General features: G+C 38.7%; 1 protein-coding gene across 7 annotated transcripts in view; it reads right to left on the bottom strand.

The window, feature by feature from the left end:
* nfixa (nuclear factor I/Xa) overlaps positions 1 to 20,037 on the bottom strand; it is a 113,189-nt gene that overhangs the window by 88,269 nt on the left and 4,883 nt on the right. For 6 of the 7 annotated variants that reach the window (XM_053230128.1, XM_026932202.3, XM_026932196.3 and 3 more), the window contains exon 2: positions 15,123 to 15,206. Coding sequence is in view for 6 of the 7 variants with exons in the window: in XM_026932202.3 (XP_026788003.3) it covers positions 15,123 to 15,206 (84 nt within the window). In the remaining variant the exon portion in view is untranslated. Of the gene's footprint in view, positions 1 to 8,172; positions 8,293 to 15,122; positions 15,207 to 20,037 lie in introns of those variants that run through there. The other variant, XM_026932197.3, reaches the window with a different exon arrangement.

Raw genomic sequence — 20,037 nt, forward strand, 5'->3', positions numbered from 1 at the left:
CTCTGACATATAGACTGGAGGGCTAGGAACTTCCTGAGGCTGAACTCTTCATTTCCCCAGACACCTTTACTAAAATCAACAGTCTCTCCTCGTCTCTTCATGGGTTTGTTATTCTCCTCTTTAGCTCAGTTTATGAAACTTGGCTTCACTCTAGATTTTAGTGTTTTAACGCATCAAAAAAATGTAACTTTTATTCATTCAAGTACATCCCTTCTTCAACAATTCTGCAGCAAGAACCATCATTCATGGATTTGTCACACTTGAACTATTGTGGTGCTGTGAACTGGATTTTGGTCAAGAACACAACAAATAAACACAGATAAAGGATTTCTTCTAGTTTTAAAGTGACACAATTATTCAGGCCCCAGATGTGTTCGAAATTCTCTTCTTTAGTTTTGCAGTGGTGCTACAAGGCCATTGTAGCTAACAAGTAAACAAAGCTAATAGCTCCCAGTTTAGCATTGTTGTAATAACAGTCCAAGACATTAATAATGTTCTGATGTGACCTCTGCCAACACTTTTCAGTTCACTTCCTGACTTCTCAGTATACAAACACACCTGGACTTTTGACTGATTGCGAAGTCTTGCCAACCATTCTGGATATATAAGTTCCAAGCCTTGCTTCTCCACTGATCCTCTACCTTTTTTAGATTGTCCTCTGGCCTTGTTGTACCACAAGTACTCGTAGTTTCAATACTGCCTGATTAACGACACTGATTTATATGCTTGGATTTTGTATTAAAGTACCTGTCACATGGATCCTCACACTCTCTCTCTGAGTCCGGTCAGTTGTGCAAACAGAAAGCCTAAACCCTAACACACTTGCCTCACTTTGGCCTTATTTGGCTAATTCATTCAATTTATATCTCAAACAGTTTCATAAAATAACAGAATACTGGCTGATCATTTATATTCAGGGTTATTTGTAAAAAGTGCATAAATTTCACTGTTCCTTTAACTGGTAAAAAAAAAAAAAAGGAAAAAACTTTTGTAAGATTTTCATGATGAATTTAACTACCTCGTCTCTATATCACAACTTCACCTCAGAGATTTTGGGTCACTTTAGGACAATCAAGGATTATGGAACAGAGCACGCTAACTTAAAATGAGTCTTCTCAGGTCTTTTTGCGTGACTCGCATTTCGAGGTTTTTTTCCCATGTGCATTTAGGAAACCTGTAGTGTAAGTACATCAGTCTTGGGTCATCTGCTGCTTGAGCTTGAATGAGCCAACAGAGGCTTATCTGATGAGGAATGAGAAATGAAATCATCACACGGAAACATCTGAACCGTACGAGAGCGCAGCTGTGATTTAAACAAATAAGGCATTCGAATGCTGGCTTGGCAGGGCATTTGTCCTCGACCAGGCTTCAACTGCGTTACTGTAATTCCATGAGTTTTGCATTTTCACACGTGTTCAGCGCATTAGAAAGTCAGAGCGTGATCAAATGTGGAAATCAATACAAACTCAATATTAAATTAAATCTTGGGGCATTTTACTGATGTATGAGATCAAATTACTCCTGTGAATGAGTGGAGTGGCATTTTGAACGGAAAAATCAGTTACTTCTATTTAATATTATTAAACACACTCTTCATTTAGCATATAATATCTTACTTTATAACAATAACTTCAAATCACCTTAGTTACAAGTTAATATAAACAGAGGGTCTGTCTATGTTACACTTAACTATATATTTATATATTATTTATACTTGTGTAATTTAGTACGTTTTTTTTAAAATATAGATAAGATTCATTTTTACATGTTCTGTAATTTGTGAATTTTACTATTTTACACTTTTCTTTTTACACAATTCTTTTCACCATTTATTATATTGTTTTCAAATTTAATCAATTGTTCTGAATTGTAAAAAAAATGATTAAATGAATTTATAATTGATATCTCACTTGTTCTTAAATGTTCTTTGGATATTTTTAATAAGAAATACACTTTAGTAGGCTGACAGTAATTGCAACAACCAAGTTCTTGCCCAAAATCTGTTATTTTTTCATAGCAGTAAAAAGAAATTCTTAATGTTTCTCATTTTGTGTGAGAAACCTGGGATTTCTTCAACACATATTTGGTTCGGAAGATGGTTTGGAAGAATTATTGTAGCGTTGCGGTTTGGGACCAGAGGAGATCTGAGGAGTGTGAGACGCTGACCTACTGAAGCCTGAATCCGAGCATGACACACACACACACACACACACACACACACACACTAGCTCCAGCAATTTTTGCATTTTCCTTCTTTCAGCTGCAGCTTTAATGTCTGAAATTCAGCAGAGTTTGGTGATTTTCCTGTTCAAACACCTAATCAGTCTGGTCATGTGTGTAACAGCTAGAACATGACCAACGTGCTTTAGTGTTTTTCCTCCTCTAACCCATACAAGCAGTGTTTCAAGTCACAAAACTATGCACTAATACACAATATCTGAGTGTTCATAACTGTCTTGTGCAAAACACACAGATTATGTCAAGCATTTGCGAAGATGTTTTAAGAAGGAGGACTACCACTTTTACTGAATATAAAAATGCTCCGTAGTTGTTTTTTTTATAGCGCTCTACGGCCTGTGTGTGTGTGTGTGAGGGTGTGTGCAACTTATCAACCATATCAGTATTTGTATTTGTGACCTTAATTTTAGTTTTCTTTGGAAAAAAAATACTTCAAAAAAATGTATATTCTTTTCTGCATGCTGTTTGACATTTATGCTTTAGCACAAGTATTTAATTTTCATCAACAGATTTCCTCAATTAATAATTAAACACATATATTTTTAGTGCAGCCTTACGCAGCTCTTCAAACCACTATTTACCCATTGTATTTTTTTTTACGTTTTTACTTTTAAAAGTTATGTCTAAGATGCTATGCATCGCCTCCCCCTTCCTGTGCATATGCTTTATGTGCTGTGTTTGGCAGACAAAAAAAAGTGTTGAAAAACTGACAATCTGTCCATCATGCACCACAAAAAAGAGTTAAGATGAGAAAAGAAAAATAACTAGCACAGAAAACACTGCTTGTTAATGTTGGCGCATTAACAACAGCTAGCAACGAGCCTAGTCTTATGTAATGAAAATTGTTTACTCTGTCAAAAGTTTACACAAGATTTTCCTCATGTGTTGACAATCGATGCCATACAAAAGTTGACAGTGGCCATGTTTCGCTAAGCCACTTATGAATATACATGGGAAGCAGCATTGCTGGCAGTGGTATTAGCTAGCTACTTCAGCTAACTACTATTTCCGGTAATAGGAGGTACTACTTTAAACTAATCCTCATACAAATTCATAATATTTCATACAACTCATGTCTTATGAAATATACAAAGGTTAAATTAGGATTAAGGGGCATGGTTAATGTATGTAACTTATCCTACAACTTCATTCATATAAAATAAGATGAAATCCAAACACATTTATGATTTTTTAAAAACTGATCAGGTTGACTTTTAGGATCCGACAGTGTCAGTTTCTACTACACATGCACTACTGTTTACATTTCACTTTTTTATCTCATTTCCTACAAAATATTTTTAAGTTAGTGTTTTTATTTAAAAAAAAAACCAAGCTCCAGTTACAGTCATGCTCTATGCATGAATCCTGAATTCATCTAACGTGGAAGTTTGTAACACTTTGAATCCAGACGAATGAAATTGCCAGAAAAATGACATCAGATTCGAGGGGGCGGGGTTAGTATTTCTAACTTCTCTCTCAGCCAGTGTTGCCAATTCAGAGACTTTGTCACTAGAGTTAGTGATTTTTTAGATCCCTTTAGTGAATTTATTTCAAAAGCAACAAATTGAGTGACTTTCTGAGCAGATGTTAGTGAGTGTCTTGTACTTGATCTGGTTCTCCAGCTCACATCACTCCACTCACTGATCACTGTTGTTTCCATCGACCAATCACTGATCACCATTATTCCCATCGACCAATCACTGATCACCACTATTCCCATAGACCAATCACTGATCACCACTATTCCCATCGACCAATCATTGATCACCACTACTCCCATCGACCAATCACTGATCACCACTATTCCCATCGACCAATCACTGATCACCACTATTCCCATTGACCAATCACTGATCACCATTGTTCCCATTGACCAATCACTGATCACCACTACTCCCATCGACCAATCACTGATCACCACTACTCCCATCGACCAATCACTGATCACCACTACTCCCATTGACCAATCACTGATCACTATTAATTCCCATTGACCAATCACTGATCACAGTTTGTGCCACCTGTGCACTTTATGTTTTAAACTCTCTGTTGATGATATTTACAGTAATAAAAGGGGATTATTCCATTTGTAAATGTTCCTTCATTTGTAAATATGTAAATTTTGTGTTGCCATTTGTAAAAGTTTGTGGTGCCGTGACCAAAGAATTCTTCTTTTCTATTATTTTTCAGACAAAACACTATTCTGTTCTATTCTAAGTGTCTTCAAAAAATGTTCATTTAACGTAATTTGTAATTTGATATGCAAATGATCATGACGAATCAACGATTATGCAAATCTCTGACGTCACCCAGCGACTTTTTGCGCATGCCTTCGCTACCTCTGAAGAGAGCTGGCAGCACTGCTCGTCTCTCAGCACAGCACCCAGAGCAGAGTTTAATGCTGGTTCGAGCATCACGCTGCAAACTGACTCTCTGTGGATTACTCGAGCTTGAGGAGCCAGTGCAGGCAGCACACCTTTGAGCATTAGATCATATTTAATCCATTTTCACCCAAAGACTTGTGCATGCAGCTCAGGTGTCTGGTCAGGAGAGAGGTCTCTGCATGCATGCAGGCTGCAGGACTCAGGACTGTCCTGCAAACCGCTAAGCTCTCGTTGCGCGTAAACGTGGCCTGAAGTGAGCTGAGCCAAAACCTGCGATCCGCGCCGCGGCCACCGAGCACAAAGACAGCATTCATTTAAAAAAAAAAAAAAAAAAGAAAATCCGAACTCCGTCCGAGACCCTGGCTGTGCTCCAAATCCCAAACTTCGAGCCTGTGCACTTGCATACTAACAAGTGGGTCTGGAAGGCTACTTGTACTCTCATTAAGTGCACGCTCCTGCATGCAAGAATGTGCTCTTGAGGGGGAAAAAAGGGCAGAAAGATTTACACATAATACACTGAGCGCGCGCTCTGGTGCGCGTGACGCGTGTGCGCGCTCGCTAATTAATTTTAATTAAATGGAAAAATATGAGGCAAAGGATGTGCAACAGAGCAAGCCATATCGTTCTCTTCAGTTACGCCTGATAGCTGTATGCTGTGTATATGACCGAGTTTAATTATTTATCCGTGCATAAAGACATCCATCTTTCTGTCGGGTTTTATTTCGCTAAATCACTCGCGATAGGATAATTTACCGCGCGCGCGCGCCTGGGCCAGCACTTGATCTGGCTCTGTAGGCTCATGCACTTCACATGTGTTGCCGCTTATTCTGTTTGAGTATTTACAGGACGTGCAATGTGGTGAGCAGAAGGCTAATTACACTGATTAGCCCAGCACCTTGGGCGACGTTAGGTGTGTATAATCCATCAGCTGCGTTCGCGAGAAGCAGCGAGGAAAAACCACGAGCAAACATTGAAACAGAACTGCACGTCTGTTAGAGCCTTAAAACACACGACTGCTTCTCGAGGAACACGCCTCTAAATGCAGAGGAGTCACTGCAGGCACACTTTAGAGGGAAAAAAAAAGGTTCCAGTCAATAAATCTGATTAAAACAATGAATCAGTTAATATCATATTTATCTATCATATTCATATATCATATATCATATTCATACATCATATCATATAGGCTGCTGATACAGATCGACATAGTTTCAAGGTTTTTTTTGTTTTTTTCTTTCAACATAAGAAAAGCAATTGACTACCAAACAAAACACTCAGTCTACTATTCATAATAAATATTAATAATCATATTTTCATGCAGCGTCTCAGTGACCTGCAGCCTCCAGTCCTGGGCCTGTAGGAAAATAAAACCAGTTGCCAAGAACCTGAGGCCAAGACAAAACTCTTATGAAATGAAGGAAGAATAAAAATAATGAAGGAAACTGCTTAGGAAAAATTATGTAACCTGTGTTTAAAATACATATAACCTGATGTGCAAATAAAAATGTCATTATTTGTAAAGAAATGTCGAGACTGAGGTCTTCCTGAGAGGCAAGCTTAATCCAAAGTCCTGCCACGAACTGAGGTTTCGAGCCAAACAGTAAAAGAGCCGAGTCGGAGGTTTAGAATAAATAAATAAATAAATAAATAAATAAATAAATAAATAAATAAATAAATAAACAACTCTTCCCCGCAGATGGAGCGCCGCTCACACACTCACACACAGCCTCGAGCTTAATAATGATTCTTTATAATAATAATAATAATAATAATAATAATAATAATAATAATAATACAGATATAAATTCAATATAATAATATTAAAATAGCTGTTATTTTGCATTTTTGCTTCTGAGCCAAGATTCAAGACTAGGCCGCACATAAACCTGTTAGATTTAAATAAATAAATAGAAAGAGAGAGAGAGCGAGAGAGAGAGAGAGAGCGAGAGAGAGAGAGAGAGAGATCACACTTCTGAAAATGCAATCGTTAAAATTAATTCAACTATGTGCTAATTTATTTGCATTTATGAGCTCTGTGCAGTTCTCTATTATATAAATTACATCTTCATCCATACTTCATCATAACAGAGATTAAAGCAAAAAATAATTGTTGGGAATAGGCTATGCAAAAAAAAAAAAAAAGCTGACAAATATTTAGCATTGGAAATTGAATTATTTTTAAATTCTCTGCTGAATAAAACCCAGATACAAATGTGTGCATATCATAAATATCAGACTGTGCAAGTGTTAGATCCAAGACACGAGTCTGCTGCATGCTGCTCTTTCAAACACAACCCCAAACAACACAAAAATGCATGTTCTTAATGCTGTTCATCAATTCATTTCGATCAGTTCTGAAGAAGTTAGTTAAGTAAAAACGGTCTGGTGGGATTTAAAAAAAAATAACAAGCCTCTGCAAGTTTATTTGATCAACTCACTGTCTAATATACAGCCTGTTTAACTGGTGCACAAAAAATAAAGACAGAAATGTCCTAACATTTAGCACTTTTTTTGGTTTGCACTGCACAAGTGTTTAGATGCAACATTTCACACGGACTGTCGCTGAATCACACGCAGAGTCTGAGGAAAACGACAACAATTTGTAAAAATAATAATTAAAAAAAAAAAGATGTTCGTCCTGATGCCAAAATGTCAACAACAGCAGCAGCAGCTGCATGTTGTTGGAATAATGCAGGTGCACTGGTAGCATTAAAATACAGAGTTCAGAGGAGTTGAAGCCGTTGGACTGTTCTGCAGTTCGCCTTATCTGCTGCGATAAGCCGGGTGTAAAAAAAAAAAAAAAAAAGGGAAAATAAAACACCGTGCATGCTGACAGCTGTTCATTCTGTCAGTCACCTCAGGTCTGATCAAAACCTTCAGACCAAACTAAAAACAAAAAGCAGTGCGTTTAAATGTTGAAGAATTCCAGAGAGGGAAAAAACGCAAATGCACAATGAAAACTAAGCCGGTGTTTATATGAAGCGGGCGAGGCGGCGTCCCAAATACGACATAACACGTCGAAACAGAGGCGCGCGAGCGAGCAGGCGGGATGTCCTACCACTTTCACATAATATTTAATAGCCTGCATGCGGTGGAGCTTTTTTTTTTTTTTTTTTTTTTTTTCTTTTGCGTAGCTGAAGATTGAGTGTGTAAGCGCCATTTTCTCCGAGAACCCATGTGCACTGAGACGAAGCAGATCCGCGCGCTGGAAAGATGCCACGCACGAGGGGGGTTTGAGAGAACCGGGAGAGCGCGCGCAGGGGAGGGGAAGAGCGCGGAAGAGTGAAAAAAAAAAAAAAAAACGAAGAGCAAAAAGGAGAGCACCCCCCCCCCCCCAACACCCCGACTCCCCCACCAGCCAAACACACACACACACACACACACAAACACACACCACCCCAAAACATTTAAAAGGAGCAAAACCACGAGACCAACAGCAAAAGTTGCAACAATGCAATTCAAAAAATCACAGTGCACATGCGCAAAGCAAAACTTCCATCTATATAGTATGATGATGATGATTATTATTATGATGATTATTTTGCATTACCTGTGTCAGGCAGTACGGAGAATACATAGCTACTTCGGAATTAAACATTGGAGGAGCGTTTACAGAGCTGAATGGAAGTTCGCAGTGTCGGGTCGCATAGCAATAACTCGCGCTCGTGCCCCGCCCCCCTCCTCCTCCTCCTCCTCCTCCTCCCCACTCCTCCAACAAACCCCGCCTAGGAGCCAGAAAGTGAAAGCTCAAACTTCTGGCAAGGAAGAGGGAGGAGAAGAAGAAGAAGAAGAAGAAGAAGAATACTCGCGCGCGCGCGCGCACACACACACACACAGGATCACACGCACACACGCGCGCGCACACACGCACATGCCTCTCCTCCTCCTCGATCTGTCTTTTCCTCTCCTATCCGAGTTTCAAAACACACAGAAGCAGGTTTTACTAAAGCCCTCACCTCACACGCAGAGAAAATAAAGATCTTCCCTTTTAGCACTTATTCTATTTTTATTTTATTTCTATTTTTAAAGCTGCAGTTTGTAACACAAAGCCCACCGTCATTCACATTATTACGCATTATTGCTATGCTTGTGCCTGAGCACAGTTTAACATCTTCTCTCTGTGCTCATGGGAGTTTCCTCGGGGTTCTCCGGTTTCCTCCCACCTCCCGTAAACATGCTGGTGGATGGATGGGCTATGCTAATAGTGTGTGTGTAGTGTCTTGTAAGAGGTTAATTTGCAGGTTGTAACAATGTCATTTGTCACTTCGGGACATCCGGCATTCGAAGTGGAAATAAAAACATGGACGCCTCCACAAAAGCGTGTCTCTTGTTTGCTCTGTCAGAGCACGTAAAGCTCATAAAAAGCTACTTTAAGCACATTTTTACATTTACAGGCCTGAGTGGCTATTGGTTCTGGTCTACTGTAGTGAACATTTTGGACTGAAATTGCAGCACAGCAACAACAGCACATAGGAAAAAGCTAGTCGGCTAAAGTTAGTAGATAACTCTAACGTTGATGATTACGTTCTCAATACAGTGATTAGCATCCTCAATGTTATAGATTTAGCTACTTCATGGTACCATCCCAGAGACAAGAAAAAGCTTTTCTTTTTTCTGCGCTGGACATTCTGAAATTAGCTCAGCCCCTGAAACATTTCCAGGCTGCATATTTATGCAGTGGGGTTTGGGGAAGACGAAGTCTTGCCAATCTAATTTAGATACAATTGCAATTCACTTCACAGGCAGCAGAGGCAACATTACAAACTGCTCGTTTAATTGATACCAGTGTTTCAGCAACACTTTCAGGATGGATAAATTGGCGGAAAGAAGGTTCTGTTCATGTCCGTTTTTATACAAAAAACATGAATGTGTCTCATGTACAAAACTGGACTTAAGGTCCTGTTATATACTATAGATTGAAAAAGTTCCTATACAGTTATGCTTCGCTGACTAAAAGGTCAAAGACAGACATTTTTACCCTAAAACCCCAGGTTAGCTTCTTTCCTTAGAATGTAGTATTTATTCCTCTTCGAAGTTTGCTGAAATTAATTCTTTTAACCTCATTACAAGTGAAACAGGCTAAAGAAACCACTGTAGAGATTTAGCCCATGTTCATGTGTCTTGTGACCTTTTAAATTAGGTGTTGTCCTAATAACCTAATTGGCAAGACAAAAACCTTTGGCTAGACTACTAATAATCAACTTAAAGCGTTGTGTGGAAAAATGCTAATATTTTGGCAGTAGCCTACTGTTCTATAGCTAAGCAGCTCTGTGTGTTTAATTCACAAAAACACATTTATTTATTTTTTTCTGACTCTGACTCACCTAGAAGGCCATGTAGCCACATCTTTTGGACCACTAAACCCATGCGTTTTGATCAGCTAACCATTAAAAGCTACATTTGCCTCTAGTTTAACATTCTATAGGCTTACTAAGCTATTATTAATGGCTGGAAAAAGCTATTATGAACTGGCTCTCGGATGAGCATGAGGGTTGTTTTATAGTCACAAAGTCACCCAAAACTTGGGTGACCATAAAAAAGTATGACATAATTAAAAAAAAACCCTGCTCTTTAAACTGATAGTATAGTAACTCAGGTTCTATGAAAAGCAAATTAGAAACATGCAAATGTTCCACAGGTTAAGATTAGGATTAGAAGTGGTGTTAAAGTTAAAGAATTTCTTAGGAATTAATTAATATAAAATCAATCCAAATCCAAATCAGGCAACATTATTTGATTTTTTTAAGGAGTTTAACCCTCCATTCTTCCAATCCTCCACCTGCTGCATGGCCTCCATTTGCATAGTAGAATGTAATTGGCTTTTACATTTTATGACACAATAACTCAGCTGTCACGTGCCTACTAGGTTGACAAACTGTTTAGTACAGTTTCATTCACTTCTGGACATGTTTAAAAATGTTTCCTATTCACTGTTTCCAGTGTTGGAGAAACAAGTGCACTGTAACACTTAAACAAGGAATGGAAGCAAATGTCCTGCCATCAGCCCACTTTGGGCGTGTCCTAATCCACACCCTATTCACTCTTAGAAAAAAGGGCTCCTTAGGGCTTCTTTGAAGAGTTACTGGGATCTGTCTCTTATATGTAGGGTTCTACATAGAACAACCATTTGCCAAGCTAGATAGCGCCTTTTTTTCCCTAAGATTATAGTATTTCGGATTTCAGTATATATAAACCACAGTGGTTTTAATACACGCGTAATATTTTTTTTTTAGAAATGAGCGAGGGAAAAGCAGAAGCTAGAAGGATAAATGTTATTTCCCCAACGTACAGATATTCAAAGTCACTGGCAGAACCAATAAACCTCTTAGTTTTATTTTAGTTCCTAAATAATTAAATATACACGACCAGATCATCAGTCAACTGAACATCCTTTTTTATGTTTCCTCACAGTTTATGCTATCAAACTAAGCACATTTCCTGAATGTTGATTCTTCTGTACAATGCTCCTCATAGACGCTAACAGGGTTTTATAAATGGCTTCAAATTAACAAGCAGTTTTGAAACAAACAACAATGACCAAGTTTGCTGAGGAATGTTATTAAATAGCTTAACAGGCTAACAGGCTGTAGCTAAAATTGTACAGGTTCAGTTATATAAATTGTTTGTGTATAGACGTCAGGATAAGTGACTAACACTACTGATGGATGACAACAGTTACTTTTTAATGCTTAACTATTAATGATTCGTTTGTGGCTATAAATAAGACAGTTTGAAGTGGTTTTGTTTTGTAGTGGGTTTTTTTTTTCACTTTTGTCTAGCGCCACAGACTCTGAACAGATGAGGAGAATAAACACACGGTGCTCTGTCCAATTGTCATTAAACATTCTGCTTTCACTGTTTTTTTAACCAGCCATGTTGCCAGTTAATTAATCAGACCAAAGAGATTAAATAAAGTGAAAAGTCTGTGATAATTCTTCCCCTTTTTCTTTCTGACTGAACATCTCTAGCCCTGTAGCTAGACTCTGGTCTGATGAGCTGCCTTTAGCTAAATGATTTGCATAAATTGTATTTGATTCAATGGTTAATGTTTAGAAAACTACATCCAGATTTTTTCATGCATTTATCAGGTCCGCCATGGTATTTTTTCAAGCACTCGGGTCGATCTGCTGAAATACTTTGCTGAGTGACAAACCCTATGCCATGTAGGTTATGACAGTCAATGACTCTTGGTGATCAGCATTCATTTTCATGCAGCTGAAGTGTAGTTTGAGCTGTCTGTTAGAAAGGTTATGTAGGGGAATAAAACTGAGACCATAACTCAGCATGTTAATTTAATTTGTTCATACCTCTCTAATTCACATGTTGCCGAGGCTATATGTTCCTCTCCATTGTTTTCAGGGGACAGCAATGCTGGTAGCATTACTTTCTAACCCTGAAGTTACAGAAAAGTGTCTTTAAACCTTAATTAAAGCTACTGATAAACAGAGTGCATGATACCAGATCTCAATAGCACGTATAATAATATAATTCATTCAGGTTTAAAGTTGCAGCACAGTCTCTGAGCCTGAGCAGCCATTAAACAAGCTAAAGTGTCCTCAGAAAGGATGAGGTGACCGGAACCAACGGGAGCGAGAACTCGGCCAGTATGGAAACAACTCATAGAGGATAAATAGAGGGCGAGGGACATAGAGAGTAAAAGGAAAACAAGAAAGAGAGAGAAAGAGGGCAGAGAAGGGTGAGAGTGCTTGGATACCCAGTTTCTCTCACCACGCCCAAGGGCAGCAACCCAAAAAACTGAAGTGCTTGTGCTGCATACACTAGCAAAAAATCTACACACACACATACACACACACCCGTAAGTCATTAAACACAATAAGAGTGTGAGGTGAAATAAAAAGAAATCATTTCATTTTTTACGAGCAATTTTTTTTATTCCTACACACGCAACCCTCTCTCTCTCTCTCTCTCTCTCTCTCTCTCTCTCTCTCTCTCTCTCACACACACACTCACAGCCTCCAGCTAAGCAGGGGTCCAGAAACAAGAAGTCGAGGTTAGCGGTTTCAGTCGGTAATGCTCCCATTAAAACACACAAGAAATGCAATATAGTTAGAGCATGTGGTTTTCCCTTCTAACATGCACACACTCGTGTACACACACACACACACACACACTCATTTAAACTTAATCCCTCCCATATGGCTGGTACTTAAATGATGGTAATGACGTTTTACGCAGATATGTTTGCTCTATAGAGCTTAACAACAGCACATACACGTCCAAAACACAAAGCACGCCATATGATATAACAGCATTGTCTCATTAACCGAGCTGATCTTCAGATTATGTTATAAATCAGATTTATTCGTTTGTCCTGTACATTGGAAAGAAGCTTTACGTCGATCCACCTGTGAATGAATCGTACGCTTGTGTGACTCGAAGTTAATTCTTGGCTAGACGGAGGACTAATCAAATGCCCCATTCATGCGATCGAAATCAAAGTCCAATACCCTGTAATTCCACGAGCGCTGTTATTATCTGGCTGGCATTTGAATAATCAGAGAACAATAAGCTGTTCCCTAAAGGCTGTGACGCGCTGCACTTTAACAGAGAAAACTGAATTTCAATTCAAATATAGGACATGCTCGGGGTTTTAGTGCTAATAAGCTGGTCTAAGTAGTGGAGGGTGAGCAATACAGCAACTAAAAAAAAATCGCATCATGCTACTCATGAAAAGATGTTTTACGATACATGATATGTATCACAATATTTACGATAGATGAGAAAACTAACAGATTCTCAGATTTTACATTAATACACCAAGCATCAGAATCTGACACAGGATTATGTATAAATGATTATTATGAGTGCCAGGCATATTTCCTTATTTTCTGAATATTAATTTTCTCCACTAAAACTGATCAATAGGTGGTACAGATATGAAACTTGGTCACAGGAGTATAATTAGTAGTAGTAGTAGTAGTAGTATTAAAATGTCAGTACCAAACATTTCAGATATTAAATGAACATGTACTAAGGCTAGCAGGCTTCTGTAACGTTGGCATTTTGATTACTTTCATTACTAACGACGTATTAAAATATAATCAAATATGAGTCTTTCACTTTATCTTGTTTTTTTAATATCACAAACTACAGAAGGTAGAAATGATATCAATTTTCTCAGTTTTCTCAATTCTATCATAAATGTTATTACTTTGAAAGTGATTTTCTTGATTTACCCACAAAGGTTTCCCATTGCTCAGCCCAGTTTAACATTTTCTAGGCGGCCCATGTGAAAATCCACCAACTCATTCCACAAGGATAATTCACACAGTTAATCCGAATCTGAAATAATTTCATATCCACTCTATATGCTCACTACATTGTGTATAACATAATGACATAAATATATAGAGGCTAAAACACTGTAAAAGTGCCTGCTAGACATTATTAATATTGTAAAAGCAGTTCTGAGTTGTTTTTTTTTCTTTTTCATTTTTTATATTTATTTGGAAAATTGATCTATAGTTTACATTTTTAAAAATGTATAAATGTTAAAGTGTGCTATATATAAGATGTATTCATTTAGAGTCGTTTTTCTACATCAACTGATATAAAGGCCATTCAGACAAAACGTTTCCAAACTGTACCAGTAGACTTACATTAGGTAAATAAAAGTACAGTGAGTGATCTGCCTTTAAATATGTAAATATGCTGATAATTGTGATACCACTCAGACAGTAAAACTTGTCCTGAAAGCTCAAATGGAAATTAAGCCACCTTCTTCTTCTTCTTCTTCTTCTTGAGCAGTGACAATAATATTATAGTTGAAAAGTGCTCATACTGGCAAAAAATCTAATGCAGGCTTTAGAAATCAAAAATTGAGGTGTTTCAAGACGGAATTGTGGGGTCCTGAGAGATTCCTACCACTATTAATGCCTTTTTCTGAAGCTGACCTTGGAACACATGCACATAGCACACTAGGAGTGCCTCGTTAAACAAAATAAAAACTCCGAGGTTTATTTTTCCACTAAACGTTTACAAGAATGAGGTATTAATAAGGAACAGAAGAAAACCAAACTACTGAAAAAACAAACTTCACTAACAAAGTTAGTATCTTCACTAAATAATTATAAGTTAAAATAGTTAGATAAAATGAAAAAAAAATTAATTATATAAAAAATTATAAATTAGCCTATACTGTACTGTATTTATGAACTCGTCTAACTGACAGAAAAAAAGAAAGAAAAATACCATAACAGACAAACAACCTATTCACTACTTCCTGTGACATCACTCTGTTTTAATCAAGTAATGTTTTTAATAATATGTTGATTGGTGTGTGCGTGATATTGAAGGACTGACACTACCTACGACTGTCACAAGTTGTGCTGTGGTGAAATTTATCATACTGTATTGAAATAGTGTAGAAGTGACCAACTGGATGAAGAGACATGGACATGTTCATGGACGTGCTACTGAAAGAGACACCGAGAGAAAAAAGGAAAAAACAAAGAGCAGAGAATGAGAGGCAGTTCGTACCCTGTAAGTATCTGGGACCAGGAAGCACTCGGGCAGCGCGGCTCCTCGGCTCGCCTCTTCATGCACCAGATACGACTCCGTGGCCTGCAAGTCAAACAGAGAGGCACTTCATTTCACGATTCACAGCTGCTCTTATCTAACGCTCTCAGACGCTCACAAATGACCACACACAGGCCGAGTCTTAAGACATAAAGCCTCTAAAAATCCTTTTTAACACCATGTTTAACGGCCTTTCTGCACCGTGCTGATTGAAGAATCAAATTTACACAAATGTTTGGTGTAATTGTAGCCGATCAGCCAAGGCATGGGAGGTGTTTTAAGTTTGCTTCTGGACCTGCAATTTTTTTTTTTCATAAATACAGACACAAATTTTCAGATTCTTGCTTCAAATGGCATTGATAAGCGAATCTAAGGAATATTAGAAAATAGCAGAAATAGCCTGCATTTACACTAGAAATTTGATTCTCACATTAGAAAGGTATTTACACTACAAATTCTATTCTCATTCATATAACCTCTGGTGTAATTTTTAAACTTTAGGAGGCGGAGCCTAAAGGTGGAATGATACCAAACTGTGCTACAGAAAAAAAAGTGATCCTGGTGCACAATGATGTAAAAACCCACACTTTCCATATTTGGAATGATGTTTTTACAGTTAAGATATTTTCGTTCCAGCCACATGATTTACCCAGTTGGACTTTTTGTAAAGTTTGAAGATTCTCTGCCTGAAGACTGATTTATACTACAGCATTAGGAGGTTGCATGGCTAATTACCGGTGTGTAGCAGAATTTTGGTCATCTAGTGTTTTTCCTGTTGTTTGAACCCACCATCCACTTTCACACTGGCTACACAAGACGTTTTGTTCACGTTTATAGATAACAGCGTCATAAGACGCATCACATATGTACACATTCAACAGGGCCGGATAAATCAGTAGCCTGGGCACCTGGGACAAGCAGGTTTCATGTCCATGCTATTAACGTAGTTGCCTAGTGGACAAGTGGATTCAGCAACTAAAAAAATGAGAAAAAACCCTGCTTCTACAAAACAACAGTTTCCATGTTTAATAATGTTAAAATTTAATGCTTTTTACAGTGGAGTAACACACCTCAATGCTAAAACCACAGTTACTTATAGCTACATGTACTGAATCCCACCACCCGCTGCACTACACACATCAGTCAAGGTGTGATCTAGCTGGCGGTAGAACTTTTTTTTTTACTTTTAATTACAGACAGTCTTTTCAGAATCAGGAAAAACTGATGAAACAGAGCAAAATAAAAGCAAATCTGTCACACACCTCTTATACTTATGATATACAGCAGAGGTCCAATGATTTGGATCGATGCATCGATTTAAACGACAGTGACTGAAATTAATTGATGCAACAATCACAAATGGATTATTATCGAAAAAGGACAAACAACTGATGTGTAAAAAAAACTCCAGCGTTCGCCCTATCAGCCGGAGATCGTGAGTTCCAGCAATGATACAGCCTTCTTGGGCCAGGGGTTCAAGAGGAGGGAGGAGCATGGGCTCTCTCCCCTGTCAGTCATGGGCGTCTATGAGCTCATGTATGAAAAAGTGGGCGGATAGCACTTTCCTCTGAGTGTGGTATGTCGCTCCCTGACGTTGCGTGAGCAGCCGTTTGAAAAGATGTGGTTGAGTGGCTTCATGTGCCTCAGATGAAGCATGTGATAGCCTTCACCCGATTTTACGGCCCCTGATTCTGAACAATGCTGGTCATAAATCGATCAGAGAACTTCTTCCATATATGAATAAATTGTATCATATTGTATCGTAGCAGATACAGTGGTTTCATCAAATATTGAATCGTTGCCTTTTGAATTGAAATCGTATTGTATGGAAGCCTGAGGTTTACACTCCTAGTATACACTCACCTCACGGTTAAACACACCAAAAGAAAGATAAAGGCATTAGACAGACCCGAATACTGTGAGGACAGAACTCTGAATCCTTAGCCCAACGCACTGGCCAATGACGTGACGTGCTACATTAGAAATGTTGTTAGAAGCTGATATTTGTTGTTTTCCTTAGTCTATATTAATGCACTTAACTAGCTCTCCATACCAGTTACATTTACCATACCAGTTTTTAATTTAGTCAGTTAGGCAACTGAAACACAGAATTGGGCAGCACACTGAAGCTTTTACTAGTTCAATGGGCTAGATGATGAATTTAAGATTTGTCCACCCCTCCATTGCATTACTTTTTAGCTACATTAGTACCATAGCTTCAGTCCAAAGGTTAATAACCAAACATCAGACAAAGAAATTTCTGAAATGTCTCCGCTGACTTGCCATAAGAGAAAAAATGATTTAAATTAGATCTAAATGATTTAAATCTGTTCTTGTAAAATGAGAGAGAACCTTATGTTCACAATCAAAAGCAATTACTGCACATCATATAGATCATTTGCAAATAAAATAATTACGTTAAAAAAAAAAAGGTACGTAATTAACATTTCACAACTGGCACCTCTCTAAACTGTCTAGTTCTGTCAGATACCTCAGGTTCATTTCAGAGAGGGTTTTTTAAAGGACACCTTTCCGTTCACACTAGTTCATTTGTATGCTGTGAGATGCATTAGCAAGCCGAGAGAGAGAGAGAGAGAGAGAGAGAGAGGGAAAGGTTGAGGCCAAATCTTTGTCTTTGGAGAAAAAAAATAAAAGGCGGCGAACTGCATAGCCAGAAAATCCTGCGAAATCCTATTGCATTTCACAGCTTTCATGGACACAGAAACCGCACCTGGTACCGGTCCAGCCGAGCCAAAAACCATCCACCAACCAGCTATCCACCACCACCACCTACCTGGCACACACTGAACCACACACACACACACATGCACTGATGCCCCTTATGGGACGAAGAAGCAGATGAGACACGCACACACTCGCACATACACTTTCATACATGAAGACGCATTTGGAAAAAAGTACAATGTGCTCATACATAGGCGCAGATGTACACGTGTACACACACACACATTCACATAAAACTAACCACAAATATGGGTTTTATGCATAAATAGGCCTACATATTAAAACACACACATACACACACACACACACACAACCTCATAATAAGTTCCAGCCATTGGCGCAGAGGAGTGGTGAAAAACAAAGGCTATTCATATCCCTCCCAATGAGAGGTTAGCGCTCCCGTTTCTCTCTCATGCGTTTTTATAGAGGCTTAGCAGCGCCATGCTAACATCTTATACTGCAAACGTGCCCTTTCTAATGACCTCTACTAGTACATTATGGTACATAGAGTTTCATAGAGTTCTCATTGTCATTATTATGTCTTAGAGGGGGTGGACAGGAATTAAAAAAAGAAAAAAAAAAGGCCGCCATTTTGGCCTGGGTTGTTCAGTGTCCAGGTCTTAGCGCCTGGCAAGAGGGCCATTATGGCCATGGATGTTAGCATCGGCTCCAAAACCGAGAGAATAAAAGGCGCATTTCTGCCAAAAAACGTGGGCCAGCAGTTTTATTCATCAAAGGTCTTGGGATAAAAGTGCTGATTTATGATCAGTTTTTTTGTCTCGCGTCCTAATTGTGATGCTCGGCCTCCGGGCTGGAGTTGGATCTATATTTACTGCGTAGAAGTGCTATCGGGGCCAAACAGATTCAACATAAATTATTGAGCCAGTGACTGGAGAATAAGTCCAATAATGATGTAGAGAAAACGCTAAAGACTTGACAAAACACTGAAAGCAAAAAGGTCGTCCATTCATCTTCAATATTTGCCCAAATAAAACCACTGGACACCATTTAAAATCACTGCTTATTAAAAAGAATCCCAACAGAGATTAAAAACCAGCTCCTACAGAGTCTCAGAGTGGATTCAGCGGTGTTGTTGTGGATTTTAGAAAAAAACGTACGAGAAAAAAATCTTGGTACCAGATGCCAGTTCGGCTCATTGAGAGAACCACACTATTAATTATATATGGTGCGTGTATATACATATGGAGCATATGCGGGGTCCATATGGCCAACCCGTAGCCAGAATCCGGAGTTCCCCTCCTTAATTAACATTTTAGAGGCTCAGCAGCGGAGAGAGAAAGAGCGCGATTCAAAGAGGGCTGTGGGAGCTGGTGACCTAATTGGAGTCAATAGAAATGTATGTAAATGTGCTAATTGCGACAGGTTTCCTTTCTCCTGCCAGTAAATGGCAGCCTTTTGTTTCAAACATTTAATTGGTTGGCCATAATGGAATGAAATGAGAGGGGTTTGAGCTATAGTTCCTGATGGGACGGACAGAGAGAGAGAGAGAGAGAGAGAGAATGTGGATGTATGTGGATGAACATATGGTGAGAGTTGTCTTAACTAGAATGTCTTTAAATCTCTCTCTCACGCACACAATGCAGTCATTCACACACACGTACACACACGTATACGCTTCACACAGACATGGCTGGATTTTCAAAATCATTTGGCCGCGAAACAATCACGACTCCTCTGATAATTTTGTTGTTTGTTTTTTTTTCTCCAATCGACACAGCCATTACGATTTGCTCCATTGTTTACCTTCGATGGTTTTTTTTAATTTGTTAGCCGGCAACATACAGACGCCAGCGATGGCTAGTACTTCAAAGAGAGAGAAAAGACAGATAGAAATAGAGAGAACGGTGGGAAAGCGAGAACGGAGGCTATATGAAAGGATGGAGCGGCCTTCCTCTGTGCGTCTGCCAGGAGCACCTCGGGGAGAAGTGTTGGAAAAATGTGATTTCTCGCACCGACGTCTCAGAGGGAACAACACAGAGCAAGACAGGAAGAGCGCAAGTGGTTCACAGGAGCTGGAAGAGTGGAACGGTTGCGGCGCCGCTAATTATTGCAGGGCATTTCGGGGGGTTTGACTTTAGTTTTCTGGCTCTAAAAGAACTCAATCTGCGCC

This window comes from Pangasianodon hypophthalmus, chromosome 26 (genome assembly GCF_027358585.1).
Source record: "Pangasianodon hypophthalmus isolate fPanHyp1 chromosome 26, fPanHyp1.pri, whole genome shotgun sequence".
Taxonomy (NCBI): domain Eukaryota; kingdom Metazoa; phylum Chordata; class Actinopteri; order Siluriformes; family Pangasiidae; genus Pangasianodon; species Pangasianodon hypophthalmus.